A 17,790-nucleotide genomic window follows, 5' to 3' on the forward strand; every position below is an offset into this window, starting at 1 on the left:
TCAGGCTCTAGTGAGCTTTTAGGATGAGGTGGACAAAAGCGGAAAGGGGGTGGGGCGCACCATATAGAACTGAGTAAAAACATTTGGTACTAAACAAATTAAGCTCGAACTAAATATTTTAGCTCCTCAAAATATAAAGTGTTATTAAGATTAAAGTAGAATTAGCCAAACGAGTTGAATAAAATGCAACATATTACATTTGAAATAATTACATAGGCGTACTTTTTTATTGTAATTTGCCAATTGCAATTTGCATGCAATATATACTGTCTGTCATGCATCACTTAAAACCATTATTTAATAAATAAAAAAAAAACACGTTTGATGTTGTGAAAAACAGGCATAGATTGATCTCGCGATAAATGCAATCTTCCATCTTGCCACGTTCCAGTGCTGGCTGAAAACGAGAAGAACGGGGCAGTCCTGCCTCGCAGGTATCCACAAGATTGAATAAGTCATGGGCATCTGTTTGACGATTGGATAACATTTTAATTTGCCCCGCCCTCCGCGCCTCTGAAAGGAAAACACTGGTCGAATGTTAAGTCACTCAAAAAGGGGACGGGTTGCCATGGACTTCAGCGTATGAAAGCATAGGGATTTGATTTTGCAGGGAATCATAGCAGAACTGAGACAGGAATTGCACTCAATTCATTTTCTACAGAGCCCGAAAATCCCACGAAATAGCGATTGCAATGGCTCCGAAGAAAACTGTTAAGGCACAAGTCAAAAAAGGTTAGTAAATTTATATTTTTCCCCTCAAAATACGAACATGATCAGCCTTCTGCAGAAGGCCTTAAAGTTAATGTAGCGGCAAGCTTGATTTTGTTGATCTAATTCAAACTGTTTAAATTGCATTTGGGTTTGGATTATATAAACCACAAATATACATTAGTAAAATACAAACAGGCGAGTCATAATAAAAAGCATATCCCTAGTGCGTTTTGTGGTCTTAAACTGTATTATATAAACTACGTTACATTAGGTGCGTTAACCACATTCGTCGCCACATTATGAACGAGTCACTAGTTTTGCGAGTGTTATGTATTAAATCAACACAATCACGTCTCTTTACTTAAAACCAAAACTACACGACCCTCACAAGGCCTAGTGTACGTTACTGTTTTGGTAATTCAGACAGTTACTAATTCTTGACCTATATTTTTTAATGTTTGCTTATGCTGAGTCAAGAGTTGGTTCGCGAGAACTCTTAAATGCTCACGTGTCAATATTGGTAGAGCGTGGGAGGGGTTACACGTGGCCTCTAGGGTCCCACACAGGAATTTTAAAGATATCCCGTTACTTCCCTGTCTGCAGGATCCAAACTTTTTGTAAAAATGTAATAGTCGGACTTTGTGACTTGACTATTAGATATTTGTCTCCATCTTTGTTATGTAAGCACACTCACTGGATTAGTAGATAACAATAGGTCAACAGTTAGATTCTTAACTGAGGTGACGATCTTAAAAAATAGTTTTATCGTATCTGACATAACACTATTTTTGATTGATCTTTCACTGAGCATTTACAATACATTGCTTTGGGAATTGTTTGTAGTAAACTCAGTTGTCCATTGAGTAACATTAGTGTCAATAACTATTGTTTCTCTTTTTATTAAATGTTGAAATTGCTTATTTCAGGGATTTCCTACAGCTGCACAAAATAACTGTCAGAATGGGAAAGATATGGTAAAGAAATAATAGTCTGTCATGGTGTGTTTCAAATAACCTTGCATGTTGATTTGAGGGTTTTTAATCCAATGCATTCACATACGTGTGTCAAACATGCACATTGTAAATGCGTCTGAGGTCGACTGTGATTGGCTGTTGTCACTACGACCTTGCCAGGGCCACGCTTCAGACACGCTCTGGGTCTAGTGTTAACGCTGATGCCCGGTGTGAATGGAGCGTTATGAATGCCAACCATTTCTATACAGCACTTTACAGTGTACAAAATGTTGTAAATCTGAATAATCCGGTCTGCTGTGGATTGTTGTCAAGGTTTGCATGTTTAAAATAATTTGTAAAGCCAGTTTTAGATAACACCCTATGGTTCACAGTGGTATAATGTATTGTTATTGAAAGCAGTTCAGCTGATCATTCACAATTTCAGTGTTAAGATCACATAAGGGGATGGGTAGCTGGGTCCTCCTGACATTTTATTCTGCGTTGTCATGCTTGATGGTTAGATGTTAGCCTGGAGTATAGTTTTATGTGTACTCGAACGTACGAACACCATTGCGAAGTGTAGTTTATTTGACTGATGAAGCAAAATTGTGTCACGTGCACTGTACGCAAACCCTATGGTATGCGTGAAAATGGGACCATGCTTTGGCCTATATTAGGGGTTGAGGTTAATCTTATAAGAGGTTGCACAAATACTAGGGTCTGATCCTGTGACCAAAAGGAAACTGATCAGTTAGGATGTGATGCAATGAGGTGCGTTTAGGTATGAATGAAGAAGAATGCTTTAAATTTCAAGGCAAATATTTCTCCTAAATAGGTCATTGTCTACTTGGAAAAGCATAGACATTGCAACTTCTACAAAGGCTCTTCATGAGCTACAAAAGGTGTTTGATGCAGTTTTTCAATTGGTTGTAATGGGGGAGGGAAAGATGTTGATTAGGACACAATGGCAGCTGTTTGACTACCTGTGGATTTAGAGACGAGTCGAGCATGTGTGACTTAAGAGGTGTGTCATGTCAAACACCGTCTGCAATAATGGCGTTTAAATTATAGCAATGCCGTTTTGTGTAGGGTTATTGTGCTTTCTCTTGATTGTTTAACCCCTTAGGCGTCACCCAACCCTATTGAGTTAAATCTACCCCCTTGGAGCTTTCAAACATTATACAGTTTGTCATGATTAAATAAGAATTCACATGCAAAACACTGAAGTAAACGTAGGCGTCCTGCTGGCGGGACAGTGACATTTAGCAGGATATTATAAATGTTTTGAGGCACACATAAATTAATAATTTACTCTCCCTACATAATTTATTTTATAAAACACTGTTAAAATGTCTAATTCTAGAGGCTCAATGATATCTTGTTTGTAGTGATAGATAAAATTTACATCAACAATATTGATGTAAACTTGAGTGTCTCATATTGGGGATGGTGACACTTAAAGGAATAGTCTACCCTTTTGCCATATTAAACTATGTTATTACCTCAACTTAGACGAATGAATACATATCTATCTTTTTTCAATGCGTGCACTGTACAGCGCGTTGTGAATGTGTTAGCATTTAGCCTAGACCCATTCATTCCTATGGTACCAAACAGGGAAGCCACCAAACACTTCCGTGTTTTCCCTATTTAAAGACTGTTACATGAGGAGTTATACCAGTAAGTATGGTGCCACAAAATAAAACTTTTTTTGGTACCATAGGAATGAATGGGGCTAGGCTAAATGCTAACACATTCACAATGCGCTGTACAGTGCACGCATTGAAAAAAGATAGGTATGTATTAATTTGTCTAGGTTGAGGTAATAACATAGTTTAATATGGCAAAAGGGTAGACTATTCCTTTAACACTTTAATGCAATTGTAGGTTTAAAAAACCTGAATGTTGAGCTATTCCTGTAGCTCAATTGCTGGAGCATTGCATTAGCAGTGTGAAAGGTCATGGGTTTGATTCCCAGGGATGTATAGCTTGTAATTCACTGTAAGTCGCTTTAGATAAAAGCGTCAGCCAAATGTATAAATGTAATGTGCATCTTTATATTTGTTTTGGAAAAATCCAAACTCAAGCCAGTGATACCATGTTTATTGTTTCAACAAGATATTTGGAGCACTGACCTTGCTTGGGAAATAAATAGCTTTGTATAGGGAGAGCCACTAAAGTTTGCCAAAATGGATTGATGCTTCGCTTAAAAGTTTGCATGTAGTCGCACTCGCAGTTAAGCATTACATGCTTGAATGTATACTTTTCATTTGTTAGGTATAGTAATGTCTTGCTCAATAAACCTTTCAGTTGTCATGTAGGGTCTAAAACAAATGGGATGGAGTGAGAACTACCCTTGTCCTTTTATATGAGTGCTTGAGATTGTCTGGCTTTCAAGCGGACAGCTCTAAAAATAATTCATTTGCTGGTCGAGTTCCATATCAAGTTCCGACTAAATTCACTGGGAACAAAAGCAGGAGCGCTGCAGTTGTAGAGGGGTTTGGGGTAAAAGACGCTCACTTTTTCCCCACTTTATTTTATGGGATGGGGGATCCACAGGCAGAGGTCATGGAGGTGAATGAAGAAACCGGTTAGTATTTGTGTGCTTTGGTATAACCTTCATGACAAGGGATAACAATTAAACTTGGTATTTGTTAGAAAGCCTTAACATTTCAAATGACACATGTTTTTTTTTTGGGGGGGGGGATGTAATAATCAATAATTTTTTAGGCTTAATTTGTATTTTGTGTATAAAAGCATTTAAAATTATTTTGTATTGGCAGCATCTAAAACTTACTTTTTTTAATTGTTTACTTGAGAATCATTCGATTAAGTTCAGGTTTCTTGTGACAAACGTGACACTTAAATGTCTTGAGACTTGAATAAACTACCGTTTGTATATCTGTAACTGCTAACTGTAATGTTTGCACCAGTTTTATGTGTTTATACATGAGCTGGTTTGTGTGGTTTGACCTACACTAGAGATCGTAGCGGACAAAACACCTGTTCATTCTTCCCACCAGAGCTCTAAATGCAGATGTATTTATACCAGGGGCTCCAAGGGGCGCGTCAGCACCCTCAGAATAACTGCACTCGTTTAGCCTTGCTGTTTTGTATGGATTTAGTTGAATATTCCTGTGCACACACTGATACAAAAAGACTAATCCTACTTTTAAGGCATGGGTTTATTTTGCGCATGTATGTGTTTAAAGGGTTTTGTATTGTTGCATTAAACTTGTGTTAATAATTATTGTTTGTTTTGCTGATTTTCTCGTGTATAACCTTCTTATTTGACTTTGTACAGATGCCAAGCCGCAGCATGCGAATAGGAATGGAAAGAAAGCAGAGGCTGCAGGAGGATCCTCCTTCTTCACCTGGTTCATGATTCTGGCTCTCCTGGGCGTCTGGACATCTGTAGCTGTGGTGTACTTTGACCTTGTTGACTATCAAGGTGTAGTCGGTGAGTTCGTAGTCTGTAGATTGCACTTGAAGTTCTTGTATGTAGACTTTCTTTTGATTTTGCAATTATATGCAGTTCTTTATTAATATTACTTATTTTAATTACAATAACTATAAGAAAAATAATTGTTCTTATTTTACTAAAATTCTGATTGCATGAATAATTCTTGTTGCACTAATAACTGGCTTCATTTTGCATGCAGCCAAAGCAAAGGACTTGCACTATAATCTTTCAGAGGTATTACAAGGTATGAAATCTGAAGCATTGATTATAGGATCATCTTTATAAACCTCTTTCATTGACAGAACCTATCCTTCTCAATTATTAAGCAATGAAGTTAAAATGACATTTCATTTGTAGTGCTGTTCCTGTAATGTAAATACCATATTTACATTACTAATGTAAATTTATTAACCAATTAAAGTTATATTGCATACATATATTAAAGAATCTGTACAAATATGTAAATGAAAGTAACAGAAAGATAATCCCAGTTCAGACCTCCAGCGACTTTTTCGCTGTATGTCATCCGCTTCTCAGTAAGGTTGTTGGGTGGCATTCCTAATTCTGTTTTACAAAAACAAATGAGGTGTTTTGTCAAAAACAAATAAGATCATGCCACTGCTGGTCGCTGGCGGTCTAAACTGGGCTTGTGACAACACTATAAAAAGGTTTAGGGCTGGTTTCCGGGACAGGAAGACTAGGCGTTGGTTTAATAATGAAATATAAGTGTTTTTACAAACATGCCTTACTAAAAACATTGCTGGTATGCATTCTGAGACAAAAAAGGGGGCACTGATGTATTTTAAGATATGTCAGTGCAAGTTGTTTTCAATTTGGACACTTCTTACATTTATTTAAGTCTAGGATTAGTCTAATCCCTGTCTGGGAAACCGCCCCTTAAAGGTCCTGTTCTTCCTGGGTTTTTGAAGCTTTGATTGTGTTTACAGTGCACAATATAAGGTGTGTTCATGTTTCACGTGTAAAAGGTGTATTTTTCACATAATTCTCTATAGCTCTGTTTTCACTGTCCTCAAAACGGGCTGATGTCTTTCTTGTCCTATGAACTCCATCCTGTGGGCGGAGTTTAGTCAAAAACTTTTATATTGACGTCATTCAACCGGGAAGTAGAGGGCTGTAGTCCAAACCGGCCGTTCGCTGTAGGCTTTGAAAGAGGACTTCTGTTAAAGAAAATATATCGGCTGGCAGTGAACTTTGAGCTTTATCATTTTGCTGCTATTATTTATGCTCTAACAACAACATTACCCTCCAACTAAAATTTGAAAATGGGATCAGGAAGAATGTGACCTTTAATGTCATTATTTTGTTTGCTAAAATTTGTAAGAATGTGTTTGGAAAGATAAATGTTTATGTAAAAGTTAGATTTGCAAACGTTGCATAAAAGTCTGATTTGACATTTGATTAAAATAATTCAAACTGTGTAATCCAGTATGTTGTGACTAGATACACTGTCAGAAAAAAATGACCAAAAATGGTCCCAAGCTGTCAATGGAGTCCTAATATGTACCTTTACATTTGGTACCAATATGTACCTCTGAGGTACTAATATAGGTGTACTCGTTGAAAAGCCCCAATGACAGCTGAGGACCTTTTTTTATTTCTGACAGTGTGATAGTAGTTTTGGACACAATAACTCTGATATGTACTAAATCAGATGTAAATTACTTTACTAGGTAAACTTGTATCCTATGATGCTGATGGTGATGGAGACTTTGATGTGGAAGACGCTAAAGTTCTACTAGGCAAGTGCACCGATTTCAGTTACTTTATTGCCAGGTTTATTCATTTTGCATGATTGACTTTTGGTTCACTTTTGTGCAATAAGACAAATGCACATGCATGATCCTTCAACATGCTATTGTGATCATTTTGTTCACATGCATGAATTGTGAACTAGACCAATTTGACAGTAATAAATATAAGAACGCTGCGACAACATGTTTGTTACAAGGCGAGGAAATAAAATATTTATTTCTCAAAAATATCCATCCAAAGCCGCATCATTGGTACGTAGCATGCATGTCTATTTTTCTTGGCATGTTCAGTACCTCCGCTTTTTCACACTCTCTTTATCCCTTTTTATAGCTCTGGCTCCTTAATCTACTACAGTGGTTTTCAATCTTGTCCTAGGGGACCCACTGCCCTGCACATTTTGTGTGTCTCCCTTATCTAACACACCTGATTCAGATCATCAGCTCATTAAGGGAGAGATCCATGAACAGAACTGGGTGTGTCAGTTAAGGGAGACATACAAAATATGCAGAGCTGTGGGTCCCCTAGGACAAGATTGAAAACCACTGATCTACTAAACCTTGCAAACCACTTCACCCTTTCCTGCTCTCCCACTGTTCTTTCTTTCCCTCTCTTTCTCTTTATCCCTATTTTCCCATCTGTGTAGGGCTGACCAAAGATGGCAGCAAAGAAAACACAGAATCTCTTGAGGAAGTGCTCGATATGTTAGCAGAAGAGGGCACTGATTGGTTTCAAGGTTTCTTCACCTTCCTGTTTGATGTTATGAGTCCATTTGAAACAGTAGATGATGAAGAAACCGAGGCAGCAGCAGAGGATGTTGCTGGCGCGTCACAGACTGAAGGGGTTCAGGGCCAAAAGACATGCGTTATTTTAGGCCTTCAAAATCAATAGTTGTGTTTTCTACTGCGATCGCAACAGAAGCACTTTATTAGAGGAGGACTTGCTCCCTAGACGACTTGAGTTTGGTTGCAAACACTTGAAGAATTGTTTTGTGGGGAAGATCACCAAGCGTTTCGGAAACCTGAATGAACTCTCTAAGTAAATGATGTCCTTTATACTTTTGTAAATATTGAACTTGTGCAGATCATGCTTTGTTGCAGATCTTTTGCAACAGTTATATACTATTTATCTTTTTTCTATGCCTACGGTGATGTAAGTTTTGCCAATTTAACATACCATCTCTGCTGCATGCTTCAGTTATATCATAATAATGTAGTAAATATCTATTTCATCTTTCAATATGCAAGTTATGCTTGCAGTATTGCACTAACCATTCAACTTGTTTAGAGTCTTATTTTTTTGTGGGTTGTAAATAGTTTATATTTAACAATTTTATTGCATCCTCAGGAATTTAGTGGATATCTTTCATGTTTGTTATTTTGAGTCCTTGTTGTTACTGCTGAATAGAAGCAGTTTATCTTTATTAGCTGTTTTATTTTTTTGTTCACTTAAAAGTTGCTTTTGCAGTCGTTCAAAGATGTAGAAAATATTGATAAGCATTATGAATGTTGCTGCAGTTAACAAAAGTCACAAGAGATTTAAAATACAAAAATAACTTTTAGATAACACGTGGTGGGTGCCCAACTAAGAAACTATCAGTTTGTCTATGCAAGAGCTTGTTTAATGGCCTAGTCGGGGGAATCTTCTCCTGAACCCCAGAGCTCTGTAACCGTCAACAATTGGATCCTAGCTGCCGATCTAAACAATCTGAGATGGTGTGCCTACCAAATGTTAATATACTGAACGTTTCTATTTTACTTGGTGGTACAAGAGAGGACTGTAAGTCTCAGTATATGTAAATGTCATGCTCCTTGCACACTTTTTCCTATGTACACCTCAGGAATAAATTAGGAAAATGACTGCGCTTCAGAAAACATTTGATATGAAAATGATGGGTGCTTTTGCTTAACCGTCACTTCACAATTTATTTGCTTGCAGATTGGAACAGAATCCTGTTTTTACCTACATAAATGGTTTTTTAGAGTCGGAAAATGACTAGTCACCATTTTGCAAGTTAAGTTAGTCACAATGAAACTGAAGTAACGATTGTTTTATTTTTCCCGTCATGACATATATCCGAGTGAAACGGCTTTTGAAATGAGAATAAATGTAGGGCGGGACTTGAATTTATCCATTGAGAATTGATTGGGTCATGTTGTGATTTTTCCTGGGCCCCGCCCTTGAGTCATTCCTTGTGACTGGAAGTAAACAAAGATAGTTTTGAGGAAGGGGATTAAAGATTGTAAGGACACAGTATGTTTTTATAATAAAGCTCACAGATGAGTAATTTTAAAAAATACCAAAATATTACAAAAAATTCTAGTTTTAATTTGTTTCATTGGGACTTTAAGCTTGACGAATATTGGTTGGTGGACTACATTACCTTTTTTCTCAATAAACTGACACATCCCAATTGCTTTACTGGGGAAATTCTGATTTCACTCAATTTTTCATCAGTTTTGCTTTTGTTATTAATAAATGTAATTTGACGTTTTGGCTGTTTTATACGATGCCCTGTTCTCAGATGTTTAACAAACTAAGATTAAGGTGTGCAACAACAATATTTCTGTGAATGCATTACGAATGTTCTGCTTGGAAAGAAACTCAACCATCTAATCCGTATTTACGCTTTGTTCAGCATTAATAATTAGTTTTAAATAATGAAATCAAGTTAGACAAAGTTGGATTAACGTGTCAGTATTCTCTTTACACATTCTTTTGACAGTAATGATGGCAAAGGCAGGGCATGCAAGACATAACTTGTTTTGAGTAGCAAATATTGACTTATTTTGTCTTATCCACACTAGATGAAACGAAAGATGTTTCCAGGAAAAAAGGTATATTGCACAGCTTATGTAAATGTGCATGGAGTAGACTGGGCTTTATAGTTTGTTTTAGTCATTTAACATGGTTTTCTAAATTTACTGGATCCATTTGTATTTGCATGATAGAGCAGACACAGAATATTTCCAGTTTTAACATCAATTTGCAGTTGCTACTTGACAACATGGGTGTGTTTACAAAACAAAGAACTACAAGCTCATGCAGTAACTTACCTGAATATGTTTGTAAACAAGTATATCCTTTGTCTGAGCTGTTTGCAGATAATATTAGGAAATGTTAATCACTCATGAATATACAGTATAATCCAAATACATAACCTTCCAGCATAATAATATCACAAAATGCTAATGGGATGCTCTGTATTTTCATCCCGTTACTCACCAATCCTAAACCCTTCACCAATCCTAAATCCTAAAAACTAATTGTTGCCTTGTGGCTTGACGTGAGCAACGTTTTGGAAATTTAGCTTCCATGATTACACCATCCAACAAAGTTCTCACTCCCCAGAGCTTTCCAGCGCCAAAGATGTTGGGTGGAAGCTAAGAGAAGCTCTGAAACAACAGCTCACCATCATCCACGAGAGAGTGGAGGCCAGGAAGATAGCTAAAATGGCCCTGGCAGAAGTTAGGAGCATCCTAGCCAAAGAGGAGGAAGAGAGGACCTTGAGCCGAATAAGGGAAGAGTCGGAAGCCAAGGCCTGGGAGAGGGCCGAGGCGCGGCTTAAAGAGGAAGGAGAGAGAATAGAGAAGGAAGATGTGGAAAAGGCCATGGAAAGGATTAGAAAAGAGAAGGAAGCCAGGGAAAAAAGGGTAGAAGGAGAAGCAATAAATGCCAAGAGAGTGGAAAAGGAGGAGGTGAAGGAGAAGCCAGATATGGAGAAGAAATCTCACAATAAGCCTGTTGATGTGGAAAATAAAAAGGTTGAGAAAGATGGAAAGTTCAAAGAACCCAAGAAGGTTGCAATTAAAAGGAAACTGTAATAAATGAGAAAATGTTTTTGTATTATTCCAAATTGTCAGTTCTTTTCCTTTTGTGTAAACATTGAGCGGTTTTCAGAGAACCACCCCTTTGAGACCGCATAAGTTTAAGAGCACTTAAGTGACATACAGCGAATTTCTTTATGCAACATTTGATTGGTCAGAGCCCGAAACAAGGTGCTGATCATTATGTGGGATTTCTTTATTAGAAGATATGATCTTAGTTTGCTCTTAATACATATTAGCTATAGTATAAAGATTTTATCCTCACAGATAATTTTCTCTCATGCTGTTCATGTTACTTTACTATCAAGGAGAATCTTCATGTGTTGTCAATAAACTATTAGAGTCTGTATTTTGGTTTTCACTGCTTTTAGTGTATTTCTTTTCAGTGTCATAAGAACAACAACAATAAAACCAAACATTGTTTGCCTTTATATCGTGCTTTGTTAACTTTCACAAGAATGCTTATCTTTCCTCTAAATCTATAAACTGTTCTATAAATACTCACAATTTTTCTTCTTTTCCCTTTTGATCACTTTAAAATTTTAAAGACACACCTTGTGTGTGGAAAGGTCTCAAAAGTAAACCAAAAGTTAACATTCAATTCAGTTTATTGTTTGCATTTGATTCGCTTTAAAGAGCCACATGCCTGTTTCATGATTGTATTTTACACATGCCTCATGTATGCACATTCACATGTAAAACCCTCAGGACTGAAAGATAAGCCCACCCTTGAGACCAGTGAATCAGTTGAGGATAAACCTGCTGAACATTTGAAAGAAGGTAATGTAGAATTATATAATACAATGTTTATTTAAAACAGGTTTTAATTTTGTAGTTCAGTAATTGGGAAGTTTATGCAAGATTTTTACCCTGTTTGTATTCATGACTTTGTTTTTTGGTCAACAAACCAAAACCTAATATGAGGATAAAATATGAACACATGTATGAACACATGCACATATATTAAAATGATCATTACATTTGTTGATAAAGGTAAAAAATAAAATGAACATATTTTACAGATCAATGTTTTTAATACTGTGTCCATAAAGATAGTGTTGTGCAGGTGTGTACCACTTATGTTCTGTGTAGAATTTGATATGTATTTACTTAAGAGCACTGTGAACACAAGTACTTTTGTACCTATAACATAGCAATGATAAGCCGGTCTTGCCACATAGCACTGAAATTGTTGTGCAATCCTGACATAACACTATCTGTATTGACCTGCAATGCGCAAAACGCATGAATGACTAATCTTGTCGGTATATCAGTCTTATAAGCCTTTGCACAAGCGTCTTTTACCATATTAAAAGCTCTTAATTCTAATCAACAGATGACGTTTATCTTTAAGCAAAGTTTAATAGTCAAGCCAAACATACAAATATCCAAGTGTTAAAGGGCTGATTTTTAAAGGTCACAAATTATTTTCGTTTTTAATTACTTATGTTTCTTGATCTGCTCCAGAGCCGGTTGTGGAGGAAGAGATTCAAGCCACTAAAGTTGAGAAAATTGTTCAGTCGCCATTAGGTAAAACTTATGAAGGCCTTTGAAGTCACAATATTTTTTTTCTACAGACTACTTACTATGAAGTGGTTTCAACCCCAGAGTATATTTGTCCATGTTGTGGCTATTTTTATCTTTTGCAGAACCAGAGCCTGTGGAGGAAGAGCCATTCGTTGAAGAGGAAGAGCCTGTGGATGTGGAGGAAGAGGAGCCTGTGGATTTGGAGGAAGTGCCTGTTGCTCTGGAGGAGGAGAATGTCCTTGGAGAAGATGAAGATGCTGAGGAGGAGCATGAAGTTCCTGAGGAAGAACCAGAAGTTTTAGAAGAAGAGCCAGAGGTTGAGGAAACACATACAGTTTTAGAGAATATTGAGGAGGTAGCAGAAGAGCCTGAAGCATTTGAGCAATCTTTACCATTTGAGGAGGTTATTGCAGAACAGGCTGCACCAGTGGAGGAAGCTGCACCAGAGGAAGAAGCATTCGAGGAGGATGCACCAGTAGAGGAAGCTGCACCAGTGGAGGAAGCTGCACCAGTGGAGGAAGCTGCACCGGTGGATGAAGCTGCACCAGTGGAGGAAGCATTCGAGGAGGTTATACCAGTGGAAGTAGAGGTGGAGGAGGGTACAGCAGTGGAGGTAGAGATGGAAGTAGAGGTGGAAGATGACACACCAGTGGAAGAAATAGTAGAAGTGCCAGAAGATGATGAGGAGGAAGTGGCTCCACCAGTAAAAGAGACAGAGGAGGAAGATGTGAAAGAGGCAGCAACAGAAGAGGAAGGTGAACAAGTAGATGAAGAAGCAGATGAGGAAGAACCAGTAGAAGATGCAGCACCAGTTCATGAAACACCTGAAGAGACAACTGAGGAGTCGATCCCTATTGACGAAACAGTACCAGAAGAAGAAATAGAGGAAACGGGTCAGGAGGAAGAGGAAGCAGAGCTTGAGGCAGACAATTTTGAAGAAGAGGGTATGTTTTTTTTTTTTTATAAATTGTGATCATAAAAAAAGTAGTGGTCAACCGATATTGTTTTTAAAGGCTGATATGTGGCTGATTGGCCAATATAAGGCAGATAAAGCTCAAATGTAATTGCAGTAAATGAGAGACATACAGAAAACTAAAACATTTATTGTGCCTTGTGTGATTAGCATCAAAACAGACAGACTTTGCTAATGCCGATAATTTAAAAACTACACAAAGATATATTGGTCAACCACTATACAAAAGGGAAAATATTTCTGCAGACAAACGTGCAGCTGCAGGAAGATCTAAAAATTTGATGCATTAAGTGATGGGATGAAATATGGATCTTACCAATGCTAGTTCATTTATTTTAGTACACAATAATGCAGCTTTCACATAGGATGCGGTGTGCGCTGCACTGCGCTATGAAACCCATTCATTTCAATGCGGGCGTTTTTTTGGTGCGCCGCGGTCAAAGTTCAAAATAGTTTAACTTTTGCACTGCGCTCTGTGCCGATTACCTGCGCGACCAATAGAAACGGGGCATCCAAACAAGCAAAATGGACGAAAGCTTATACTCGGGATTCTCAGAGCTTTATAATACAAGTTTATGTTCCTAGTACAGAGACATCGGAAAGAAAGCCGTGTCATGGAAACACGTAGCAATTCAAGTTGGCATGTCAGGTGTGTTTTAAGTCAAGCAGCTTTGTTGTAGGTATGCTTAAAGTTACGTGAAATGGAGACGAGCAACATCAGTCTCTGTATTCCTCATCGACTATTTAACGCAAATATAAACACTGTAGTAATTATCGAAAACCCCGCCTACTTTGGTCTGGCCATCAGAGCACAAATCGCTTGGTTGCGCGGAACCCAGCGGCGAGTGCAGGGCACACCGCATCTTATGTGAAAGCCGCATAAGGGACAACCGAGGACCTCACTAGGTGGGGAACTTATGGTGCTTTTCCATTGAATAGTATGGTTCAGTACAATACCACGTGGTAGAGTCTTCACAGGTCCACTTAGTTCCGAAAACCGAGATCCGACCCGAGCAGGTTCGGGCCTAAAAGTTTCTAGTATGCATCGCACACTGGTCGGTCATAGTATTTTTAGGGTTTGGGTAATTTAAAATAAATGTTATTTTGCTAAACGGACCCGAGAAGACCCAAACTATCTTGTGTGTATGCCTCGAGGCCTTTTCCAACCCCTATTCGCCAAGAGCGTTAGCGACATGTGGCTGGCGGTAGGTTAATTCTGACGATTTTACATTGTAAAATTGTATTGATTGTGAAATGTGTTTTGTTTTGTAACAGAGGAAGCAGATGTTGAAGAAGAACAGTATGAGGAGGACTATGCAGGTGAGTAATAGAGATCACTTTCAGCAGAATTCACTGTGAAATTCTGTATTTATTGACATACCTGGTTTAACTCATTTACAGAGGAAACTACCCAGACAGAAGACCAACCTGAGGAGCCCACAGGTAACCAGTTTTGACATTTCATAAAGGTTTTTTGTAAATACAAAGCTAAAGCTTGCTTTATATTAAACATTTGTTGATTTAATATTCATCATCAATTGTTGTCTCTTACAGAAACATAAAGTATGGAAGATGCGGAGAGGACCAGCGCCATGTGACATTCCACTGAAACTGTGCAGCTGCCAGTTCTCACCCTGGAGTTAAAAAAACAGAGCTTGCTTGTTTTCATTTTGTTGGATTTTTGTGTTTGTTTGGAATCTCAATCCTGTTTGTTTATTGAGAATGTGGTCTTTGTGTACTTTTCTTAAAGGGATAGTTCACCCAAAAAATAATTTTACTCACCCTCATGTGGTTCTAAACCTGTATGAGTCACAAAAGAAGATATTTTGATAAATGATGGTAAGCACACAGTTGATGATATCCATTGAATTCCATCGTATTTGTTTTTTGCTATTATGGAAGTCAATGTTTACAATGTGCTTACCATAATTTATCAAAATATCTTCTTTTGTGTTCATCAGAAAAATACATTCATACAGGTTTAAAAGAACGTAAGGATGTAAAAATGATGACAGGATTGTAATTTTTGGGTGTACTATCCCTTTAATATTTTGTTATATTTTGTTTTGTTTTTAATTCCCCTTTCCCCTCACCGATTCCTGTTTTGTAGTTAAAAATCAGTTTTCTCTATCCCCTAACATAGGTGTGAAGTAGCCATTTTTTTGATCATACATAATAGTCGGGTTGTAGTTACCTATCCTTTGTGTACAAACACCTTCATGTTGCTTTGTAGCTCAGAGATCTTCACATTTTATTCAGAATTTAATTTATCGGAGCGTCTCTATTTCTGTCTAATTTGTTGTTTTGCTTTAATGTGAAGGTACTATGCAAAGCTGCACTGATCTTGCGCTATGATCTCATCTATTAAGTTTTGTACTACCGATATGTATTGAGTCTACATTTCCAATGTTGCATATCTAGGACAAGTTTATGCTGGCAGGTTAACCAAGATAATTGTTGTATGGAGCGATTGGACGTGCATGTGCGTGTTTGTATGTTTGTTTGTGTATAATTCTATGCGAAACAATCGTTTGAGCCATTTTTCTCATATATATGGTTTTTACTTTTCCGTTTTTAGTTTACTGTCAGGACGTATGTACCTCTATGTGACTGCTTTGAAAAAAGCTTAAAAAAGCAGAACATGTCTTTATATTTTCAAAAGTCAAAATTCACAAGCATTTTTAAATTACAAAAAAAAAAGGTTCACACCTCATCCAGTTATTTTGTGTGGGTTGTATTCTATTGTGTGAAGTTTTGACTGTGATTCTGCTCTTTGAGCTAAAACTACAGCTAATGTGGGCCAAGGAAGCATACAGGCCCTGCATTAGGTTGTCTTGGTCAAATGGCACCGCCTTATATTTGGACAAGATCTTTTTCATGCAGACACTCCAGCTGCTGTGCAGCTTCTGTCTAATATTTTTGGGCAGTAAATCAGAGTAATCAAACAGTGTTGTTTAATAATAATGTCGTCATATTTCATGACTGGGAGTAATGTCAGAAATTGTGCTTCAGATATGGAGCTGCCTATTCTAGGAAATACTTAAATTTTTATAGTAGGGTAAAACCTTTTTTCTAGTGGTTCATCATCTGTCAATACAATAATTTGTTCATTATTTTGTCAGTGTCACTGTATTTCTGTGCATTTATGCAGCCCATTTCAAATGCTGGAGACACATCTGTTATAAAAGGAAAAGGTATTGCTAGTAAGTGTATCTTTGCATTATATATCTTTAAAACAGCAAACTTGGTTTTTATTTATGAATTCTGTCATCATTGTTTAGTTGTAATAAAAATACAACGTAGCTCTCATCCTTAAATTGTTATATTACTTTGAAGGAAACTCATGTTTGGCTCTTGAATTGTTTCACTGTGGATTTATTTTTCTTTATGGTATTGTTTTATGTACACTGTGGTTTTAAGGGGGCCTGCCAGAATAAATTGTTTATGTGATAGGCTTTAGGAAATACTGCAAGTTTCTTAAAATCAATGGCTGCAAAATAGTTTTTAGGGTTTTTCTTTTTACAACACTATAGAGGGGTTTGACCCTTAACACTTTTGAAGTCAATGTGAATTTTTAAAGTGGTATTAATATTGCATAATACAGATTTTTGTGTCTTTTTTTTTTAGAATTTTTAAGGATTTCATTTTTTTAGGATTTTACATTTTAATGTCAAATTTAATTTTAACAAAAGTGTTAACTTCTAAAAGCCATATGTTAAAGGTTGGATTTAGCAACCTTGATATGGGCCATACTTTAATGGACAGACACCTCACAACCAGCAATAAACCAGTTTGTTAAGATGTCACTTTTGTTCTTGTCCATTTACACAGACGTTTACTCAAGACTTTATATTTGGAGGTTTACATGAAATCCTGCTGTATAGGCTAACTGGTTTTAAGTAAGTTATAAGTTATTGAGGCAATTTTAGGGAGTTGTGGGTAATTCTTTCACAAATCTGTAAACTGTAAATGTTTTGAGTGCTGCAATAAAGGTTGGGACATTGATAAAGCCACCTAGATTTTTTCTGTTAATTTTAAAACCTATACAAAATATGTGCAAATTTTTGTCTACTTTCTATTCATATGAGCTAAGTCAAATTTATTATTAAACCATATAAAACAAAGATCTTTGTACTGTTTGTACAGTCAATTCATACATACTGCTATCAACTGCCAGATAACAGTTGTCTGCAGACCAGACAACATTCTTACATTGCTCCATGGTCCAGTCCTGACGTGGACCTCACATGTCCATTGTAGACACTTTTAAAGGTGAACAGGGGTCATCATAAGCCCCTTTCTCCCTTTTGCAGCAAACTGCACTGCTCTGTGTTGTCATGTGCAGCATTAATTTTTTTTCTCAGCAATTTGAGCTACAGTATCTCTTTTCATGTAAAGTAGGTCTTCTTGTACTGTCATTTTAGAGATGCTCATTTTACCATCACTATTTTTCCCTTGTCAAAGTCACAGATTTTTTCACCTGTCCATTATTCAGCACATTAAATTTAAGAATTGACTTTACATACTGCCTAATATATTTTACTCATTGACATATAAAATTTTAAC

The 17,790-nt window shown here is 37.0% G+C and overlaps 1 protein-coding gene across 3 annotated transcripts; it reads left to right on the forward strand.

Annotated features, from left to right (window-relative positions):
• The first annotated feature begins 547 nt into the window (after positions 1 to 547).
• asph (aspartate beta-hydroxylase) lies at positions 548 to 17,237 on the forward strand. 3 transcript variants are annotated; one of them, XM_065276377.2, is made up of 10 exons: positions 548 to 732; positions 4,969 to 5,124; positions 5,327 to 5,371; positions 6,819 to 6,887; positions 11,433 to 11,504; positions 12,192 to 12,254; positions 12,374 to 13,195; positions 14,500 to 14,544; positions 14,626 to 14,667; positions 14,779 to 17,237. In XM_065276377.2, the coding sequence occupies exons 1-10, from the start codon at positions 693 to 695 to the stop codon at positions 14,784 to 14,786; spliced, it is 1,362 nt and encodes a 453-aa protein (XP_065132449.1). In that variant the 5' UTR covers positions 548 to 692; the 3' UTR covers positions 14,787 to 17,237. The 3 variants fall into 3 exon arrangements, with proteins under 3 accessions (XP_065132449.1, XP_065132448.1, XP_065132450.1); XM_065276376.2 differs by lacking the exon at positions 548 to 732 and adding an exon at positions 4,090 to 4,254; XM_065276378.2 differs by lacking the exons at positions 548 to 732; positions 5,327 to 5,371 and adding an exon at positions 4,093 to 4,254.
• Positions 17,238 to 17,790: the final 553 nt, after the last annotated feature.

The sequence above is a fragment of the Paramisgurnus dabryanus genome, chromosome 6 (assembly GCF_030506205.2).
Source record: "Paramisgurnus dabryanus chromosome 6, PD_genome_1.1, whole genome shotgun sequence".
NCBI lineage: Eukaryota > Metazoa > Chordata > Actinopteri > Cypriniformes > Cobitidae > Paramisgurnus > Paramisgurnus dabryanus.

Bases quoted from the DNA above. Each gene is read 5' to 3' on its own strand.
- asph (XM_065276376.2), top strand. From the start codon at position 4,209: ATGGGGGATCCACAGGCAGAGGTCATGGAGGTGAATGAAGAAACCG. The intron at 4,255-4,968 runs GTTAGTATTTGT...GACTTTGTACAG, and splicing joins GGAGGTGAATGAAGAAACCG to ATGCCAAGCCGCAGCATGCG. The intron at 5,372-6,818 runs GTATGAAATCTG...TTACTTTACTAG, and splicing joins TCTTTCAGAGGTATTACAAG to GTAAACTTGTATCCTATGAT.